Source organism: Nerophis lumbriciformis, linkage group LG24 (genome assembly GCF_033978685.3).
Source record: "Nerophis lumbriciformis linkage group LG24, RoL_Nlum_v2.1, whole genome shotgun sequence".
Lineage (NCBI taxonomy): Eukaryota > Metazoa > Chordata > Actinopteri > Syngnathiformes > Syngnathidae > Nerophis > Nerophis lumbriciformis.
In genome coordinates this window covers 29,720,813-29,742,962 of record NC_084571.2, presented here as the reverse complement: position 1 = coordinate 29,742,962, position 22,150 = coordinate 29,720,813, and the positions used below count along the sequence as shown (strand labels likewise).

Here is a 22,150-nt window from a genome sequence, read left to right as displayed (position 1 = left end):
ATGATTAATCCCAATCCCAAAATGTGATTAATCCAAATTCCAAAATGTGATTAATCACGATTAATCGAAGTCCCAAAATGTGATTAATCATGATTAATCCAAATCCCAAAATGTGATTAATCATGATTGATCCAAATTCCAAAATGTGATTAATCATGATTAATCCAAATTCCAAAATGTGATTACCGTATTTTTCGGAGTATAAATCGCATAATGCATAATAAAGAAGGAAAAAAAACATATAAGTTGCACTGGAGTATAAGTCGCATTTTTGGGGGAAATTTATTGATAAAACCCAACACCAAGAATAGACATTTGAAAGGCAATTTAAAATAAATAAAGAATAGTGAACAACAGGCTGAATAAGTGTACGTTATATGAGGCATAAATAACCAACTGAGAACGTGCCTGGTATGTTAACGTAACATATTATGGTAAGAGTCATTCAAATAACTATAACATATAGAACATGCTATACGTTTACCAAACAATCTGTCACTCCTAATCGCTAAATCCCATGAAATCTTATACGTTTAGTCTCTTACGTGAATGAGATAAATAATATTATTTGATATTTTACGCTAATGTGTTAATAATTTCACACATATGAGTATAAGTCCCACCCCCGGCCAAACTACGAAAAAAACTGCGATTTATAGTCCGAAAAATACGGTAATCTGATTAAAAAATGATAAATTCACAGCCCTGATAAATCCTGACAATGCTGAAAAAACAAGTCCATGTCAGAAAACCAACAAATTTAGCTGAACTGCACCAATTTTGTCAAGAGAAGTGGTCAAAAATTCAAGCAAAAGCTTGTGGATGGCTACCAAAAAGTGCCTTATTGCAGTGGAACTTGCCAAGGGACATGTAAGCAAATATTAACATTGCTGTATGTATACTTTTGCTCACATTTTCAGTAGACTCATAATAAATTCATAAAAGAACCCAACTTCATGAATGTTTTTTGTGCTGCAATCACAAAAAAATAAGAGTTGTAGAAAATATTGGAAACTCAAGACATCCATGACATTATGTTCTTTACAAGTGTATGTACACTTTTGACCATGACTGTATAAGCCATGGAGGCACTTATTAAAATGTACTTTAACTTGTGGGACACCCTTTGTCCGTTTGTCAGCGTCCACGAACCGAGAAGTCGCTGACTCGCTAACGAAGAAACGGCCGAAACCAAACGTGACTCTCTATGGAGTACTGTTCTGGTTTCACAGTTTCAAAGCGGTCCACAACAACTGGGTTCTTTCGCTATACTTCAGTCCCTGACAAGTGCAGTCAGTGTGTGGGCCACATCTGTCGCGCTGGCTTGTGTAAAAGACGGCTGCCGACGTCGGGCTTTTGAGGAATGAGCTCATGGGGTATTTTTTGCCTTGTTTCAAGGCAGTGCTTGGATAACTTGCATCCTGTTTGGAATGGATGGTGCCTGTCATTGCCTGCACGCGCACACACACACACACACACACACACACACACACACACACACACACACACACACACACACACACACACACCAATAAAACTGCTACCCTTAAACCCTGTGACCCTGACACTAATAAGGCCAGTACATGTGGCTTACTCCCTTGTGTGTACTGTGCATGTGTGTGTGTAAACATTGCTCTCCCAAATAGGCCACAGTGACAGAAAGAGATTGGTTTTATTGACATACCTCTGAGTGGCGTGATGGCAGCTCCACTCCCGCCACACTAATATCTCGTCTGTGAGCTCATTTTGCTGTGACCTCACGGAACGGCTGCTTTTTAACTTTTTAAACTTCTAATATGATACCGATATTGGAGCCTGGAGTATTATCAGTCAATCAATCAATCAATGTTTATTTATACAGCCCTAAATCACAAGTGTCTCAAAGGGGCTGCACAAGCCACAACGACATCCTCGGTTCAGAGCCCACATAAAGGGCAAGGAAAAACCCACAACCCAGTGGGATGTCAATGAGAATGACTATGAGAAACCTTGGAGAGGACCGCAGATGTGGGTGACCCCCCCCGCCCTCTAGGGGAGACCGGATGCAATGGACGTCGAGTGGGTCTAGCATAATATTGTGAAAGTCCAGTCCATAGTGGATCTAACATACCGTATTTTCCGCACTATAAGGCGCACCTAAAAACCTCCAATTTTCTCAAAAGCTGACAGTGCAGTGCGCCTTATATATGGAGCCACAACAAGTCTCGCAACTACGGGATGCATAACCTAACCCCAGCCTCTACTGTAGCGTCTATTCTATGCGCCTTATAATGCGGTGCGCCTTATATATGAACAACGTTTTAAAATAGGCCATTCATTGAAGGTGCGCCTTATAATCCGGTGCGCCTTATAGTGCGGCAAATACGGTAATAGTGAGAGTCCAGTCCAGAGTGGATCTAACATACCGCATTTTCCGCACTATAAGGCGCACCTAAAAACCTCCAATTTTCTCAAAAGCTGACAGTGCGCCTTATAATCCGGTGCGCCTTATATATGGACCAATATGGAGCCACAACAGGTCTTGCAACTACGGGATGCATAACCTAACCCAGCCTCTACTGTAGCGTCTATTCTATGCGCCTTATAATGCGGTGCGCCTTAAATATGAACAAAGTTTTAAAATAGGCCATTCATTGAAGGTGCGCCTTATAGTGCGGAAAATACGGTAATAGTGAGAGTCCAGTCCATAGTGGATCTAACATACCGTATTTTCCGCATTATAAGGCACACCTAAAAACCTCCAATTTTCTCAAAAGCTGACAGTGCGCCTTATAATCCGGTGCGCCTTATATATGGAGCCACAACAGGTCTCGCAACTACGGGATGCGTAACCTAACCCCAGCCTCTACTGTAGCGTCTATTCTATGCGCCTTATAATGCGGTGCGCCTTATATATGAACAAAGTTTTAAAATAGGCCATTCATTGAAGGCGCGCCTTATAATCCGGTGCGCCTTATAGTGCGGAAAATACGGTAATAGTGAGAGTCCAGTCCAGAGTGGATCTAACATACCGCATTTTCCGCACTATAAGGCGCACCTAAAAACCTCCAATTTTCTCAAAAGCTGACAGTGCGCCTTATAATCCGGTGAGCCTTATATATGGAGCCACAACAGGTCTCGCAACTACGGGATGCATAACGTAACCCCAGCCTCTACTGTAGCGTCTATTCTATGCGCCTTATAATGCGGTGCGCCTTATATATGAACAAAGTTTTAAAATAGGCCATTCATTGAAGGTGCGCCTTATAATCCGGTGCACCTTATAGTGCGGAAAATACGGTAATAGTGAGAGTCCAGTCCATAGTGGATCTAACATACCGTATTTTTCGCACTATAAGGCGCACCTAAAAACCTCCAATTTTCTCAAAAGCTGACAGTGCGCCTTATAATCCGGTGCGCCTTATATATGGACCAATATGGAGCCACAACAGCTCTCGCAACTACGGGATGCATAACCTAACCCCAGCCTCTACTGTAGCGTCTATTCTATGCGCCTTATTATGCGGTGCGCCTTATATATGAACAAAGTTTTAAAATAGGCCATTCATTGAAGGTGCACCTTATAGTGCGGAAAATACGGTAATAGTGAGAGTCCAGTCCATAGTGGATCTAACATACCGTATTTTTCGCACTATAAGGCGCACCTAAAAACCTCCAATTTTCTCAAAAGCTGACAGTGCGCCTTATAATCCGGTGCGCCTTATATATGGACCAATATGGAGCCACAACAGCTCTCGCAACTACGGGATGCATAACCTAACCCCAGCCTCTACTGTAGCGTCTATTCTATGCGCCTTATTATGCGGTGCGCCTTATAATGCGGTGCGCCTTATATATGAACAAAGTTTTAAAATAGGCCATTCATTGAAGGTGCGCCTTATAGTGCGGAAAATACGGTAATAGTGAGAGTCCAGTCAATAGTGGATCTAACATACCGTATTTTCCGCATTATAAGGCGCACCTAAAAACCTCCAATTTTCTCAAAAGCTGACAGTGCGCCTTATAATCCAGTGCGCCTTATATATGGACCAATATGGAGCCACGAAAGGTCTCGCAACTACAGGATGCATAACGTAACCCCAGCCTCTACTGTAGCGTCTATTCTATGCGCCTTATAATGCGGTGCGCCTTATATATGAACAAAGTTTTAAAATAGGCCATTCATTGAAGGTGCGCCTTATAGTGCGGAAAATACAGTAACAGTGAGAGTCCAGTCCACAGTGGGGCCAGCAGGAGACCATCCCGAGCGGGGACGGGTCAGCAGCGCAGAGATGTTCCCAACTGATACACAGCCCGGGGAGAGCATGTCCCAAATTCCAAGCTGCTGTTTTGAGGCATGTTAAAAAAATAATGCACTTTGTGACTTCAATAATAAATATGGCAGTGCCATGTTGGCATTTTTTTCCCCATAACTTGAGTTGATTCATTTTGGGAAAACCTTGTTACATTGTTTAATGCATCCAGCAGGGCATCACAACCAAATTAGGCATAATAATGTGTTAATTCCACGACTGTATATATCGGTATCGGTTGATATCGGAATCGGTAATTAAGATTTGGACAATATCGGAATATCGGCAAAAAAGCCATTATCGGACATCATGTACGCACCTTCACTAAAATTTAGACTTGTCGAGGCTGAAACCCGTTATTCATATGTAAATTGTTTCTTATGGAGAAATGTACTTCACTCTGCAAACTTTTGGATGTACGTACCCTGTTCAAGGACCAATTAAGTTTGGAAATCGATGTTCCACAGTAGTGATACAATTTCAGATATTGTTTTGTAAACTGATTGTTTTGTTGATTATCCCTTATCTCTTATGTAAGGATTGTGTCAATGCCCCGTTGTCTCGGTCATGGTTATACAGTGGAAATAGATGTTGCACTGTAGTGATAAAATTGCATTTTTTTTTTTTTTTTTTTAATTTCAGATAATTCTTTGTAAACTGATTGTTTTGTTGATTATCGCTTATGTAAGGATTGTGTCAATGCCCCGTTGTCTCGGTCATGGTTATACAATGGAAATAGATGTAGTGATAAAATTGCATTTTTTTTATTTTATTTTTTCAGATAATTCTTTGTAAACTGATTGTTTTGTTGATTATCTCTTATGTAAGGATTGTGTCAATGCCCCATTGTCTCGGTCATGGTTATACAGTGGAAATCGATATTCCACTGTAGTGATAAAATTGCTTTTTTTTTTTTTTAATTTCAGATATTTTTTTGTAAACGGATTGTTTTGTTGATTATCTCTTATCTCTTATGTAAGGATTGTGTCAATGCCCCGTTGTCTCGGTCAAGGTTATACAGTGGAAATAGATGTTGCACTGTAGTGATAAAATTGCATTTTTTTTTTTAATTTCAGATAATTCTTTGTAAACTGATTGTTTTGTTGATTATCTCTTATGTAAGGATTGTGTCAATGCCCCGTTGTCTCGGTCATGGTTATACAGTGGAAATAGATGTTGAACTGTAGTGATAAAATTGCATTTTTTTTTTTAAATTTCAGATATTTTTTTGTAAACTGATTGATTTGTTGATTATCCCTTATCGCTTATGTAAGGATTGTGTCAATGCCCCGTTGTCTCGGTCATGGTTATACAGTGGAAGTCGATATTCCACTGTAGTGATAAAATTGCTTTTTTTTTTTAAATTTCAGATATTTTTTGTAAACGGATTGTTTTGTTGATTATCTCTTATCGCTTATGTAAGGATTGTGTCAATGCCCCGTTGTCTCGGTCATGGTTATTTACGCACATATTTTTGCGCACATATTTATTTACGCACATTTTTTTGTAAACTGATTGTTTTGTAAACTGATTGTTTTGTTGATTATCCCTTATCGCTTATGTAAGGATTGTGTCAATGCCCCGTTGTCTCGGTCATGGTTATTTACGCACATATGTGTGTAACACAGTGCTGTTCAGAACAGAACGAGGAGGTGCTTTGCAGTGGTCTGTTTTGGAAGGGGGGCAGGGCTTTTTTGTGGGAGGGTCAAAGGTGACAAATGAAACAAATTTAGGGCGGCCCCCTGGAGAAGGCATTAGCAGGCCACGGAGATGGGATCCAGATGGGTATGAGTGGGGGTCTCCCTTTTCCTTCCCCCTAGTTGCGTGACAGCGAGCCAACGTCTTTAGACGGCGCTCGGCTGGTCTGCATTCCTGATGCACGGGCGAGAAGCCTGTCTTGTCTCTTGTGGCGTGAAGTCGGACTATTTTGGTAAGTTTATGATGACATGTCGATGAATTCTTAAACAGGAAACATTGCCTCACGTGCTGAGTCTTTATTTTTATTCTGGCCCAGCAGCTTTCACGCCGCCTGGCAAAACCGCGTCAAGGGTTGTCAGGGAGGGCAGGGCAGGACGGGACAGGAAACATGGAAAAACGGCGGCGGTGTGAGAGTAAACAGGCCGAGAGCAGAGGAGGGGGAATTGAACGGGGGGGCGGCTGACAGGTGGCACGCAGCTCTCTGACCGCGGAGGAAGATGTGACGCTTTCACAGCACAGACTTTTTAAACACGCGTGGCACAAAGTAGGCCGACTGCCAGTGAAGCAGCTTTTCGTGACGTCAATAAAGGGAAAAACCTCTGTGGTAAAAAAAAAAATAATAATAAAATAAAAAAGACAGGCTTCGCTACACATCTTAATGTCTCAATGTTAGACCATTTTGTTTTTGTTCGGTGAACAGGTTAACCTAGGGCGGGGGTCTACAACCTGCGGCTCTTTAATGTATGAAATAGAAAAAATATATTTTTAATTATATTTTTAATTAAATTTGTATTAATATTTAATTATATTATATATATTTTTGTTTTAATATGGTTTCTGTAGGAGGACAACATGACACAAACCTCCCTAATTGTTCGAAACCCCGCTGTTTATATTAAACATGATTCACTGATGAGAGTATTTGGCCAGCGCCGTTTTGTCCTACTCATTTTGGCGGTCCCTGAACTCACCGTAGTTTGTTTACATGTGCAACTTTCTTCAATGATGCCACAGAAAGACATATTTTATGCCACTCCTTCTTTGTCTCATTTTGTCCACCAATAGAGATGTCCGATAATGGCTTTTTTGCCGATATTCCGATATTGTCCAACTCTTAATTACCGATTCCGATATCAACCGATACCGATATATACAGTCGTGGAATTAACATATTATTATGCCTAATTTTGTTGTGATGCCCCGCTGGATGCATTAAACAATGTAACGAGGTTTTTCCAAAATAAATCAACTCAAGTTATGGAAAAAAATGCCAACATGGCACTGCCATATTTATTATTGAAGTCACAAAGTGCATAATTATTTTTTTAACATGCCTCAAAACAGCAGCTTGGAATTTGGGACATGCTCTCCCTGAGAGAGCATGTGGAGGTTGAGGTGGGCGGGGTTGGGGGGGGTAACGGGGGGTGTATATTATAGCATCCCGGAAGAGTTAGTGCTGCAAGGGGTTCTGGGTATTTGTTCTGTTGTGTTTATGTTGTGTTACGGTGCGGATGTTCTCCCGAAATGTGTTTGTCATTCTTGTTTGGTGTGGGTTCACAGTGTGGCGCATATTTGTAACAGTGTTAAAGTTGTTTAGACGGCCACCCTCAGCGTGACCTGTATGGCTGTTGACCAAGTATGCTTTGCATTCACTTGTGTGTGTGAAAAGCCGTAGATATTATGTGATTGGGCCTTTAAGGTTTATCGGCGCTCTGTACTTCTCCCTACGTCCGTTTACACAGCAGCGTTTTAAAAAGTCATACATTTTACTTTCTAAAACCGATACCGATAATTTTGAAACCGATAATTTCCGACATTACATTTTACAGCATTTATCGGCCGATATTATCGGACATCTATAATTATTATCTTCATAAGCTTTTTTTTTAATCGATTTAGCAGCGATTTGTGATGGAAATGAAAATGTCTTATTTTTACCCATTATCCCGGGAAATGGCCCTTATTTTGAAATGCAGATGTTGACAGGTGCAGTATGCTGTTAGCATTGGGGCTCACACAAACACTATGGGGAAAGCTCCTTTTTTCTTTCAGGACAAAAAAAAAAAAAGGCCAAGTTTCTGAGAAAATATTCTGCTTGGAAAAGATTCCTCCTTAGTGGAGTTAATTTTCTACAGACTAATTTCCAGCAATCTGTCTTTCCTCATGATCTCCTCATCATTCTTCAGTCTTGCAGAACTTCACTATGTATTTAGAGGAAGTTTACTTTCAAAGACATGTGATCAACCAAAGCGCTCAAGAGTCCTCTTTTACAACTTGGTGTTCCAACACCAACAACTTCTGCTTTTCCTTTTTCTCTCACTCCTTATCCGTAATTATGCAGGCTTTAATGCCTCTGCCATTAGCCAGGCTATTTTTGTAAAGCGTTTACCCCTCACAGGCTCGCTGTTACTCACTTTACAGACAATTACAGGCCTCTGGGATTATTGTGGCTGTGTAACAAGCTACCTGCTGGACTGTTTCTGTTCGGATAACACACAGACCGCTGCGAGCTAAAAAAATGATTTTTTTTAAATATTTTTGGCATCCAGTAGTCCTACTTATCTGGATGAGGTACATTAGACTCAGTGTATTATTTAGCGTATTACAAAACCCAAAACCAGTGAAGTTGGCACGTAGTGTAAATCGTAAATAAAAACTAGAGATGTCCGATAATGGCTTTTTTGCCGATATCCGATATTGTCCAACTCTTAATTACCGATTCCGATATCAACCGATACCGATATATACAGTCGTGGAATTAACACATTATTATGCCTAATTTTGTTGTGATGCCCCGCTGGATGCATTAAACAATGTAACAAGGTTTTCCAAAAAAATCAACTCAAGTTATGGAAAAAAATGCCAACATGGCACTGCCATATTTATTATTGAAGTCACAAAGTGCATTATTTTTTTTAACATGCCTCAAAACAGCAGCTTGGAATTTGGGACATGCTCTTCCTGAGAGCATGAGGAGGTTGAGGTGGGCGGGGTTGAGGTGGGGTTTGGGTGTAGGGGGTAGCGGGGGGTGTATATTGTAGCGTCCCGGAAGAGTTAGTGCTGCAAGGGGTTCTGGGTATTTGTTCTGTTGTGTTTATGTTGTGTTACAGTGCGGATGTTCTCCCGAAATGTGTTTGTCATTCTTGTTTGGTGTGGGTTCACAGTGTGGCGCATATTTGCAACCGTGTTAAAGTTGTTTGTACTGCCACCCTCAGTGTGACCTGTATGGCTGTTGACCAAGTATGCCTTGCATTTACTTGTGTGTGTGAAAAGCCGTAGATATTATGTGACTGGGCCGGCACGCAAAGGCAGTGCCTTTAAGGCACGCCCCCAATATTGTTGTCTACACCCCTCGCTACCCCTTACCTCAAACTCCTCATGCTCTCTCAGGAAGAGTATGTCCTAAATTCCAAGCTGCTGTTTTGAGGCATGTTAAAAAAAAAAAAAAAATGCACTTTGTGACTTCAATAATAAATATGGCAGTGCCATTTTTTTCCATAACTTGAGTTGATTTATTTTGGAAAATCACAACAAAATTAGGCATAATAATGTGTTAATTACACGACTGTATATATCTGTATCGGTTGATACCGGAATTGGTAATTAAGAGTTGGACAATATCGGCAAAAAAGCCATAATCGGACATGTCTAGCTAAGAACAATGATATGTTCCTGCTCTTATGATGCGTGTTCTGGCGTTAGGTTGGCTGCTGCGCGAGGTGCGAGGCAACTGGATCAAGCAGCGGCGCTTCTGGTTCGTGCTGAGCCAAGACTCCCTGGACTACTACAGCGGGCCGGAGAAGGGAGCTCGCAGACTGGGAACCCTGGTCCTCACCAGCCTGTGCTCCGTCATCTGGCCAGACAAGCAGACCTTCAAGGAGACGGGTGAGCGTCACACACGCTGAATTAGGCTGACGCATGGCTGACTCACGCTGTCTGCAATCGCCGTCTCAAGTTCCTTCCCCCGTTTTTTTTGCGGTGTCGTGATTTGACTTTTTCAGACGTTCCAAGACGGGCAGATGTTTTGCGTGTTTTCAGTTGTGTGCGATGTTTCTCTTTGTGTTCCCACACGCACTATAATTGTGAGTCCATCTGGGAAACCCCAACCGTGTTTTGTCCAGGAGTTTGTTTAGAAGCTTTTTTTTTTTCGGCATTTTTGCTTCCTGCTTCTGAACGAAAGCAAACATTTAGAGAGAAGCATGTACTTTAGGGTTGTAGAGAGGATGTCCAAATATTTTGGACTACCATAGTGAATGGTTTTAGAAGATTCCTCATTCTGTTGCGTGAAATGTTGACTTCCCCCAGGTATATTGTTTGTCATGAAATTAAATGTTAGTTCCTTTTCTAAGGACTCCACATTTGGGTCCTCACTACGTCGGTTTTAAATGTTGAAGGGGAACTGCACTTTTTGTGGAGTTTTGCCTATCATTCTCAATCCCTATGTAAAACAAGAACACCTATGTTTTTGTAGTAAAATGCTTGCTCTACGGCAGTGGTCCCCAACCACCGTGCCACGGCCCGGTACCGGTCCGTGGATCGATTGGTACCGGGACGCACAAGAAATAAATTATATATATATATATATATATATATATATATATATATATATATATATATATATATATATATATATATATATATAAATAAATAAATAAAAAATAAATTTAAAAAAAATAAATAAATATATATATATATATATATATATATATATATATATATATATATATATTATTATTTTATTTATTAATTTTTTTCTTATTAAATCAACATAAAAAACACAAGATACACTTACAATTAGTGCACCAACCCAAAAAACCTCCCTCCCCCATTCACACTCATTCACACAAAAGGGTTGTTTCTTTCTGTTATTATTATTCTGGTTCCTACATTATATATCAATATATATCAATACAGTCTGCAAGGGATACAGTCCGTAAGCACACATGATTGTGCGTGCTGCTGGTCCACTAATAGTACTAACCCTTAATAGTTAATTTTACTCATTTTCATTAATTACTAGTTTCTATGTAACTGTTTTTATATTGTTTTACTTTCTTTTTTATTCAAGAATTTTTTTTTAATTTATTCATCTTATTTTATTATATTAATTTTTTTTTAAATGACCTTATCTTCACCATACCTGGTTGTCCAAATTAGACATAATAATGTGTTAATTCCACGACTGTATATATCGGTATCGGTTGATATCGGTATCGGTAATTAAGAGTTGGACAATATCGGAATATCGGTAAAAAAGCCATTATCGGACATCCCTAGTTACAATGTTACATTCTGATGCATGTTTGGACCCCGGGATGCAGAGGCAGCAGGGCAAGTGCACAAAATAAGCCCTTTTTTTTATTTTTTATTAGAGAAAACACAGACAACACAAAAACGAAGATGTGCACAAAAGAGCAAACACGTGTGAAAGCAGGAAGTGGAACAATAAATAAGAGCGCCGGCAGGAAGACCATGAGAAAAATGGTTTTCTTCTCAACATTCCCCGTCATTTGAAATCAAGTTTTCGGCACTGGATCCCCAATACAAAAAAAAAACAGGCAAAAAATCTGATTTTGCATGAAGTCTACTAGTAGCACGTGACAATCAAACAGCTGGTTTGTAATAGGTACAATATAATCATAGTTTATAAAAGGTACAATATTTATAGTTTAAACACTTTGTAGAAAAGACTGGCAGATTCAACTTAATTGCAAAGACTACTTACAGACTCGCCAACCCACCGTAGTCTGTACACTACTGCCATCGAAATTTTTGGAATCGTAACTGCATGTAAAGTCTCCTACATAATACAGTACAATTAAGAATAAGCATTTATCAACACATTTGAACACACACAAAAGTATCAAAAACTGGTACCGTTGAGACCGGTTTCGAATCAATACGGTATTTGGTACCGTATTAATTCAAATGTGAAATGTACTTTAATTTGGGGGGGGGGGGGTGTAATGGTGTTATTTTTTTTTTGTCATAAAAACATTATGTATCAATATATAACAATACAGTCTGCAGGGATACAGTCCGTAAGCACACATGATTGTTTTTTATTTATGACAAAAAAAAAATAACACCATTACCCCCATTTTTAAAAAAATTAATAAAATAAAATAAGATAAATAAATTTAAAAAAAATTCTTGAATAAAAAAGAAAGTAAAACAATATAAAAACAGTTACATAGAAACTAGTAATTAATGAAAATGAGTAAAATTAACTGTTAAAGGTTAGTACTATTAGTGGACCAGCAGCACGCACAATCATGTGTGCTTACGGACTGTATCCCTTGCAGACTGTATTGATATATATTGATATATAATGTAGGAACCAGAATATTAATAACTGAAAGAAACAACCCTTTTGTGTGAATGAGTGTAAATGGGGGAGGGAGGTTTTTTGGGTTAGTGCACTAATTGTAAGTGTATCTTGTGTTTTTTATGTTGATTTAATTAAAAGAAAAAAAAAAAAAAAAACTATACCGATAATAATTTTTAAAAAAACGATACCGATAATTTCCGATATTACATTTTAAAGCAATTATCGGACATCTCTAGTAGGAACCAGAATATTAATAACAGAAAGAAACAACCCTTTTGTGTGAATGAGTGTGAATGGGGGAGGGAGGTTTTTTGGGTTGGTGCACTAATTGTAAGTGTATCTTGTGTTTTTTATGTTGATTTAATAAATTTTTAAAAAAAAAACACGATACTGATAATAAAAAAACCGATACCGATCATTTCCAATATTACATTTTAAAGCAATTATCGGACATCTCTAGTAGGAACCAGAATATTAATAATAGAAAGAAACAACCCTTTTGTGTGAATGAGTGTGAATAAGTGTAAATGGGGGAGGAAGGTTTGTTGGGTTGGTGCACTAATTGTAAGTGTATCTTGTGTTTTTTATGTTGATTTAATTTTTAAAAAAAAACAAAAAAAAAAACGATACCGATAATTTCCGTAATTACATTTTAAAGCAATTATCGGACATCTTTAGTAGGAACCAGAATATTAATAATACAAAGAAACAACCCTTTTGTGTGAATGGGGGAGGGAGGTTTTTGGGGTTGGTGCACTAATTGTAAGTGTATATTGTGTTTTTTATGTTGATTTAATTAAAAAAAAAAACAAAAAAAAAAACGATACCGATAATTTTTTTTTTTTAAACGATACCGATAATTTCCGATATTACATTTTTAAGCATTTATCGGCTGATAATATCGGACATCTCTAATTGTAACCATTTAAACCTAAAAAAAAACATGGATATTGATAGTTGGCACAATTGTGCAGTCCAAAGCAATTGTCCACAGGTTCTCTCCAGGCACGGTCGGCACTAAAAATTCTTCCTGCCCTTTTGGCATCCATTAGCCTTCTTAAGTGAATGTGAGAAAAGTCAGTAGCACCGAGCTGTGAAAGCTCCTCTTTCTGGGCTTAGGGGGGCTCCGAGAACAGGACTCGCTGCCAAGTCACGTAGCAGGAAGGCCTGCAGAACAGACATGTCCGATACTTCAACCTGTGGGAGAAATGATTGATGAACTGTGCTCCTTTCAAGGCTCGTGGTGCATCACGGTGTACGGGCGGAAGCACTGCTACAAGCTGTTCACCAAGCACTTCAACGAGGCCGTGCACTGGGCCTGCGCCGTCCAGAAAATCATCGACACCAAAGCGCCCGTGGAGACGCCGACCCAGCTCCTGATCCAGGACGTCGAGGTAGGTCTGTGATAAGAGGCCTGCGTCGCCTTGGAAACCACAGCACTATTGTCCGGGAGTCCAAAGGTTCCCCTTTCTCTGCTAGATCAGCGTTTTTCAACCTTTACTGAGCCAAGGCACTTTTTTTTTTTCATTGAAAAAATGCGGAGGCACACCACCAGCAGAAAACATTAAAAAATTAAACTCGAAGGATACAAATTCAAACCATAACCAAGCTTGCATTTTGTCTCAAAGTAGGTGTGCTGTCACATCACGCCGTGACTTATTTAGAGTTTTTTGCTGTTTTTCTGTGTCGTGTTTTAGTTCTTGTTTTGCGCTCCTATTTTGTTGTTGTCATGTACGGATGTGCTTTGTGGACGCCGTCTGCTCCACACGCTGCAAGTCTTTGCTGTCGTCCAGCATTTTTTATATTGTCAAATTTACAAACGCTGCTTGGCGTGATGAATGAAGAATCCTTTTGAGCAAGTACTTCCGGTTCAAGGAACAAACCGGGAAGTACATTTTCAAACCCCCAACACCTGCCGTGTGAGCGAACTTGTCCAAAAGATGGCGCCACAGCACAAACATTAAAGGCCTACTGAAATGCGATTTTCTTATTTAAACGGGGATAGCAGGTCCATTCTGTGTCATACTTGATCATTTCACGATATTGCCATATTTTTGCTGAAAGGATTTAGTAGAGAACATCGACGATAAAGTTCGCAACTTTTGGTCGCTGATAAAAAAGCCTTGCCTGTACCGGAAGTAGCAGACGAGTAGCGTGACGTCACAGGTTGTGGAGCTCCTCACATCCGCACATTGTTTACAATCATGGCCACCAGCAGCGAGAGCGATTCGGACCGAGAAAGCGACGATTTCCCCATTAATTTGAGCGAGGATGAAAGATTTGTGGATGAGGAAAGTAAGAGTGAAGGACTAGAGGGCAGTGGGAGCGATTCAGATAGGGAAGATGCTGTAAGAGGCGGGTGGGACCTGATATTCAGCTGGAATGACTAAAACAGTAAATAAACACAAGACATATATATACTCTATTAGCCACAACACAACCAGGCTTATATTTAATATGCCACAAATTAATCCCGCATAACAAACACCTCCCCCTCCCGTCCATATAACCCGCCAATACAACTCAAACACCTGCACAACACACTCAATCCCACAGCCCAAAGTTCATACAGCACATATATTTCCCCAAAGTCCCCAAAGTTACGTACGTGACATGCACATAGCGGCACGCACGTACGGGCAAGCGATCAAATGTATGGAAGCCGCAGCTGCATGCGTACTCACGGTACCGCGTCTGCGTATCCAACTCAAAGTCCTCCTGGTAAGAGTCTCTGTTGTCCCAGTTCTCCACAGGCCAATGGTAAAGCTTGACTGTCATCTTCCGGGAATGTAAACAATGAAAGACCGGCTGTGTTTGTGTTGCTGCAGTCGGCCGCAATACACAGCTTCCCACCTACAGCTTTCTTCTTTGCTGTCTCCATTGTTCATTGAACAAATTGCAAAAGATTCACCAACACAGATGTCCAGAATACTGTGGAATTTTGCGATGAAAACAGACTACTTAATATCTGGCCACCATCCATCCATCCATCCATTTTCTACCGCTTATTCCCATTGGGGTCGCGGGGGGCGCTGGAGCCTATCTCAGCTACAATCGGGCGGAAGGCGGGGTACACCCTGGACAAGTCGCCACCTCATCGCAGGGCATCTGGCCACCATGCTGTCCCAAAATGTCCTCCACAATCTGTGACGTCACGCGCAGACGTCATCATACCGAGACGTTTTCAGCAGGATATTTCGCGCGAAATTTAAAATTGCACTTTAGTAAGCTTTGGCATGTGTTGCAATGTTAAGATTTCATCATTGATATATAAACTATCAGACTGCGTGGTCGGTAGTAGTGGGTTTCAGTAGGCCTTTAAAGTCATATCCAAGAATTACGACGACGACTTTTTACTGTCAACTGAGTTTCGTTTTTTAATGATTTCTGCTGGTGGTGTTCCTCTGGATTTTTTTCAACGCAAAAAATGTGCGTTGGCTCACAAAAGGTTGAAAAACACCGCAGCGCAGACACTCAACAACGACACATTTGCGGATTATAATTACTGGTTTGCAGAAAATATTTTTAACCCGATTAGGTGAAATTACATAATCTTCCGCGGCACACCGGACGATATCTCACGGCACACTAGTGTGCCGCGGCACATTGGTTGGAAAACACTGTGCTGGATGACGTCATCCTAATCCCGGAGCGCAAAACCCCCAAGTCGAAAGTGGAGATAAAAAAGTTACTGTTTGGCGCTTAGTCACCTCGCGTCAACAGACTGAAGCGGGCTGATTAGGTTTATTTTTAGCTGCAGGGTTGCTAGAGAGAGCCCATTGCAGGAATGTGGTCTCGGGCTCGGGGGGGCGGGGGGGGTCAGATAAGCAGGCCGCCGCTTGTCTGCGCATAATCATTCAGCAGGAGTGTCTAATCTGAAAGAAAGTTGATACCACGTATCGCACTCTGAGCTGGAGTCTATCCCGACGTTGGGAGTCCACTTTGCCATTTCTGATATCTTCATTCGTCGACGACACGCGTGACACGAGGGGATTAAAGTCAGCATAGACAACAGAGGAGGCTTTGTGTGCACAGGAATGATCGCTTATCTTTTAAAGCAACACAACGTGGAGGAGGAAACGGTGTTTTGCTTTTTAACCACCATGAAGCAGCTCCATCTGTCATCTTGCACTTTACTTTGAAAGGGTGTTTTTTTTGTGTGTGGTTTATTAGTCAGTTTGGCGGAATTAGGCTATAATGACTACTACTATTACTACTACTTATCTCCAAAAAATGCTTGGAATGCACTTTTACGGCTTTATTCCTCTAAAATAACACGTTTTGCAAGATTATTTTTCTTGAGACTTTTCTTGCACCCATAATTATGTATTTTCTTCTAAAACATACGTTGACTTATTCATAAAATATGACTTTTTTTTTTTTTTTTTTTTTACAAAGTGATTACTTTCTTCTTGTAAGATTATTACTCTTTTTCTGGAAAAAAAAAATACACATTCAATTGGTGTAAAATTAAATTATTTTGTCTGTCACAAAATGTATGAGTAATTGTTTTTAAATTAGGTATTTTCTTCTAAAATATGATAATAGTAATAATTAAATAGTAAACTAAAACTTTGATTTGTTTCTCACAAATGTATTTTTCTTTTTTTAAGAAACAAATACTTTATTCTTGTAGTATTATGACTTTTTTCTGGAAAAAATTGGTGTAAAATTGACAGTCATAATTGCAATTGTTACCTCAAAAAAGAACTACTTTCTTATTTTCTTCGAAAACGTGACCTGATTTTTTTTTAAAGGCAGAATTATTACAAAAATAAAGTAGATTTTTAGAAAATAAACTTTTGGCAAAACACTAGGAATCCTATTTTAAAAATAGGACTTTTACTTTACCAAAGCAAAGAGTATGATTAATGTTTGTAAAATTTGGTATTTTCTTCTAAAATATGATAATACTAATATTAACATAAATAAAACTTCTTTTTTTTTTTAATAGTAATATAAAATTTTATAATTTGTTTCTCATAAATGTATTTTTTCCCCCAAAATCTCTTTTTTTAAGAAAAAAAACAACTTTATACTTGTAGGTTTATGACTTTTTTCTGGAATAAATTGGTGTAAAATTGACAATTTGTCATAATTGCAACTGTTACCTCAAAAAAGAACGACTTTCTTAGTGTTTGCCAAAGGTTCATTTAAAAAAAATCGACTTTATTGTTGTAATAATTCTGCTTTTTTCTTTTTTTACAATACGACTTTTACTTCACCAAAGCGAAGAGTATGATTGTTTGTAAAATTTGGTATTTTCTTCTAAAATATGATAATACTAATATTAAAATAAATAAAACCTATTTAAAAAATAGTAAAATAAAACTTTGATTTGTTTCTCATAAATGTATTTTTTTCCCCCCCAATTTTTTTTTTCTTTTTTAAGAAAAAGTATTTTATTCTTGTAGGATTATTACTTTTTTCTGGAAAAAAAATTGACTGTTTGTCATAATTGCCAATGTTACCTAAAAAAAGAAGTACTTTCTTCAAAAACTTGACTTTATGGTGATAGGATTCCTAGTGTTTTGCCAAAAGTAGATACAAAAAAAATCTTTATTGTTGTAATAATTCTGCCTTTTTCTTTTTTTAAATACTTCACTAAAGCGAAGAGTATGATTAATGTTTGTAAAATTAGGTGTTTCTTCTAAAATATAATAATACTAATATTAAAATAAATAAAACACATTTTAAAAATAGTAAAATAAAACTCTATGATTTGTTTCTCATGAATGTATTTTTTTACCAAAAATCTTTTTCTTTTAAAAAAAAAAAAAAAAAACTTTATTCTTGTAGTATTATGACTTTTTTTTCTGGAATAAATTGGTGTAAAATTGACTGTTTGTCATAATTGCAACTGTTACAACAAAAAAAGAACTATTTTCTTTAAAAAAGTGATCTTATGGTGATAGGATTCCTAGTGTTTTACCAAAATGTTATTAAAAAAAAAAAAAAAATCAACTTTATTGTTGTAATAATTCTGCCTTTTTCTTTTTTTTAAATAGGACTTTTACTTTTACTTCACCAAAGCGAAGAGTATGATTGTTTGTAAAATGTGGTGATTTCTTCTAAAATATGATAATACTAATATTAAAATTAATAAAACATATATTTTTTTAAATAGTCAAATAAAACTTTAAAATTTGTTTCTCATAAATGTTTTTTTTTTCCCCAAAAATGTTTTTTCTTTTTTAAGAAAAAGTACTTTATTCTTGTAGGATTATGACTTTTTTCTGGAAAAAAATTGACTGTCATAATTGCAACTGTTTCCTAAAAAAAGAAGTACTTTCTTATTTTCTTCAAAAACATGACTTTATGGTGATAGGATTCCTAGTGTTTTGCCAAAAGTAGATTTAAAAAAAATAAAATAAATCAACTTTATCGTTGTAATAATTCTGCCTTTTTCTTTTTTTTAAATAGGACTTTTACTTCCCCAAAGCGAAGAGTATGATTTTGTAAAATTTGGTATTTTCTTCTAAAATACAGTAATACTGATATTAAAATAAATAAAACATATTTTAAAAATAGTAAAATAAAACTTTATGATTTGTTTGTCATAAATGTATTTTTTCCCCAAAAAATATTTGTTTTCTTTTTTTTAAGATAAAGTACTTTATTCTTGCAGGATTATTAGTTTTTTCTGGAAAAAAAATTGACAGTTTGTCAAAATTGCTAATGTTACCTCAAAAAAGAACTACTTTCTTATTTTCTTCAAAAAACGTGACCTTATGTTGATAGAAAAAGGCAGAATTATTACAACAATAAAGTAGACTTTTAAAAAATCTACTTTTGGCAAAACACTGGAAATCCATAATTTTACCTAAAAAAAAAAAAAAAAAAAAGAGTATTTTTTTATTGTTCTTCAAAAACTTGACTTTATGGTGATAGGATATTTTCACAAAAAAAAAATCAACTTTATTGTTGTAATAATTCTGCCTTTTTCTTTTTTTTTAAGTAGGATTTTTACTTAATAATTTTACTATTTTTGTCCCCCCACAAAAAACATCACACAGAAATTATGACTTTTTTTTTTTTTAACCGACTAATTGAAATTTTGACCAAAAGTGTAAATACTGTATTTTCATAAGATTATGACTTTTTTCCTTTCATTGGAAAAAGTGTTTAATTATTTTTTTACGACTTTTATTCCTGCAAAAATCATACGTTATTCTGGTGACTTCATTCACGTTTAACGACAACTTTATAATTGTTTTTAATTTTCAGTCTGGCCCAGACACTTTTACTGTAGAGTTTGACTAAACCCTTAGGCTGAAATGCAAAAAAGGCAATAAAAATCTTCATTTCATTAGTAAAAGCAGAGCTGCAGGCTTTAACGGACCAAGTGTTGTAAACACACTTCGTGTCTCCTGCTTGCCAACATGCTGAGTGCGGTTTGGATAATGAAGGAAAATTGCTGGCATGTTTATGTTATGTTGGTGTGACAAACAGCATCCACGACACATTTCATCATCTTTTTGTTGGAAGTGGCGAATGTCATCCCTGCACTTAAAACAGACCGGGGTGTCACCGGCGTGCACGGAACACTGCGGAGGAATGTGTCAACTTTGCCCCACTGAGCACGCTTGTCTGGCGGCCAGAGAGAAAGGAAGGGGTCGCGGGTTTTGAGCGTATCGGTGGCAGCGTTGCTAATGAGCAACAGGTGCTGCTTGGCGATAGCGCGGAAGCCATCTGTCCTCTCCTCGAAGGACTCGAAACACGTCGACCTCGCTGACACGGGCGGATGAAGTATTACGTGTCGGCCGAGCCGCGGCGTGTCTCCCGGGTCGTCGCTTGACCTCGCCCGCCGCTTTGAAGGTTGCCAGAGCGGCGTTGTGACCGCGGTTAGAAATGCGCCCCCGCTCACCCCCCCGGACGCACTCGATCACCCGCACGCATGGCGAAGGAACATGAACTGGAGCTTCTTTTTGTTTCCTTCAGGAGAACAAGTTCAACCCGGAGGCGGTGGAGCACATCTACCAGCACAACGCCATCCTGAAGTACACCCAGGGCCCGCTCTACGCCCCCCTGCTGCCTTTCCCCTACGGCGGCTTGGAGCACACATGTAAGCACCATTGACCATGTTTGAAAATGTTCTTTTAGTCCAGGGGTCGGCAACCTTTACCAGTCAAAGAGCCATTTTGACCAGTTTCACAAATTACAGAAAACAATGGGAGCCGCAAAAATTTTTGAAATTTTAAATGAAATAACACTGCATACAAATACAAATGTGTGAGGGAGCAGGCTTGGGGTGGGGGCGGGGTTTGGTGGTAGCAGGGGTGTATAATGTAGCCCGGGTGTTTGTTCTGTTGTGTTTATATTGTGTTAAGGTGCAGATGTTCTCCCGAAATGTGTTTGTCATTCTTGTTTGGTTTTGGTTCAAAGTGTGGCGCATTATTAGTAAGAGTGTTAAAGTTGTTTTATATGGTCACCGTCAGTGTAACCTGTGTGGCTGTTGACCAAGTATGCCTTGCTGTCACGTACGTGTGCAAGCAGAAGATGTATATTATATAACAAATGTTGGGCTGGCACGCTGTTAATACAGATTGTAGAGGGCGCCAAATGTTGTACCATCATGGCACGCCCTTATTATAGCTTTAAGGGTGAAAATCGGTGAATATTAATCCCGGGAGTTTTCTGCGAGAGGCACTGAAATCCGGAAGTCTCACGGGAAAATTGGGGGGTTCAGCAAGTAAGCTGCTGAGCCGCATCAGAGTGATCAAAGAGCCGCATGCGGCTCCGGAGCCGCGGGTTGCCGACCCCTGTTTTAGTCAAATTTTTCGTATACTGGATGGAACTTTTGACTGACATGTTTCGACTGTCAACTGCAGTCTTTTCCAGAAGGGTCACCTGCACTGCAAAAACTGAAATCTAAGTAAGATGAAATATCTCAAATAAGGGTGATATTTGCTGATTTTCTGTCTGATAAGATAATTCTTCTCACTAAGCAGATTTTATGTTAGTGTTTTACTTGTTTTAAGAGTTTTGGTCCTAAATGATCTCAGTAAGATATTACAGCTTGTTGCTGAGATGTTATGACCTACAAACCCCGTTTCCATATGAGTTGGGAACTTGTGTTAGATGTAAATATAAACGGAATACAATGATTTGCAAATCATTTTCAACCCATATTCAGTTGAATATGCTACAAAGACAACATATTTGATGTTCAAACTGATCAACTTTTTTTTTGTGTGCAAATAATCATTAACTTTAGAATTTGATGCCAGCAACACGTGACAAAGAAGTTGGGAAAGGTGGCAATAAATACTGATAAAGTTGAGGAATGCTCATCAAACACTTATTTGGAACATCCCACAGGTGTGCAGGCTAATTGGGAACAGGTGGGTGCCATGATTGGGTATAAAAACAGCTTCCCAAAAAATGCCCAGTCTTTCACAAGAAAGGATGGGGCGAGGTACACCCCTTTGTCCACAACTGCGTGAGCAAATAGTCAAACAGTTTAAGAACAACGTTTCTCAAAGTGCAACATCTACGGTCCATAATATCATCAAAAGGTTCAGAGAATCTGGAGAAGTCACTCCTTGAAGCGGCATGGCCGGAAACCAACATTGAATGACCATGACCTTCGATCCCTCAGACGGCACTGTATCAAAAACCGACATCAATCTCTAAAGGATATCACCACATGGGCTCAGGAACACTTCAGAAAACCACTGTCACTAAATACAGTTGGTCACTACATCTGTAAGTGCAAGTTAAAGCTCTACTATGCAAGGCGAAAGCCGTTTATCAACAACACCCAGAAACGCCGCCGGCTTCTCTGGGCCCGAGATCATCTAAGATGGACTCATGCAAAATGGGAAAA

General features: G+C 38.7%; 1 protein-coding gene across 2 annotated transcripts in view; it reads left to right on the top strand.

The window, feature by feature from the left end:
- Nucleotides 1-22,150, top strand: part of plekhh3 (pleckstrin homology, MyTH4 and FERM domain containing H3) — a 163,568-nt gene that overhangs the window by 120,733 nt on the left and 20,685 nt on the right. For both annotated transcript variants that reach the window (XM_061981952.2, XM_061981953.2), the window contains 3 exons: nt 9,693-9,875; nt 13,558-13,715; nt 20,263-20,386. In XM_061981952.2, coding sequence (XP_061837936.2) covers nt 9,693-9,875; nt 13,558-13,715; nt 20,263-20,386 — 465 coding nt within the window. The remainder of the gene's footprint in view (nt 1-9,692; nt 9,876-13,557; nt 13,716-20,262; nt 20,387-22,150) is intronic.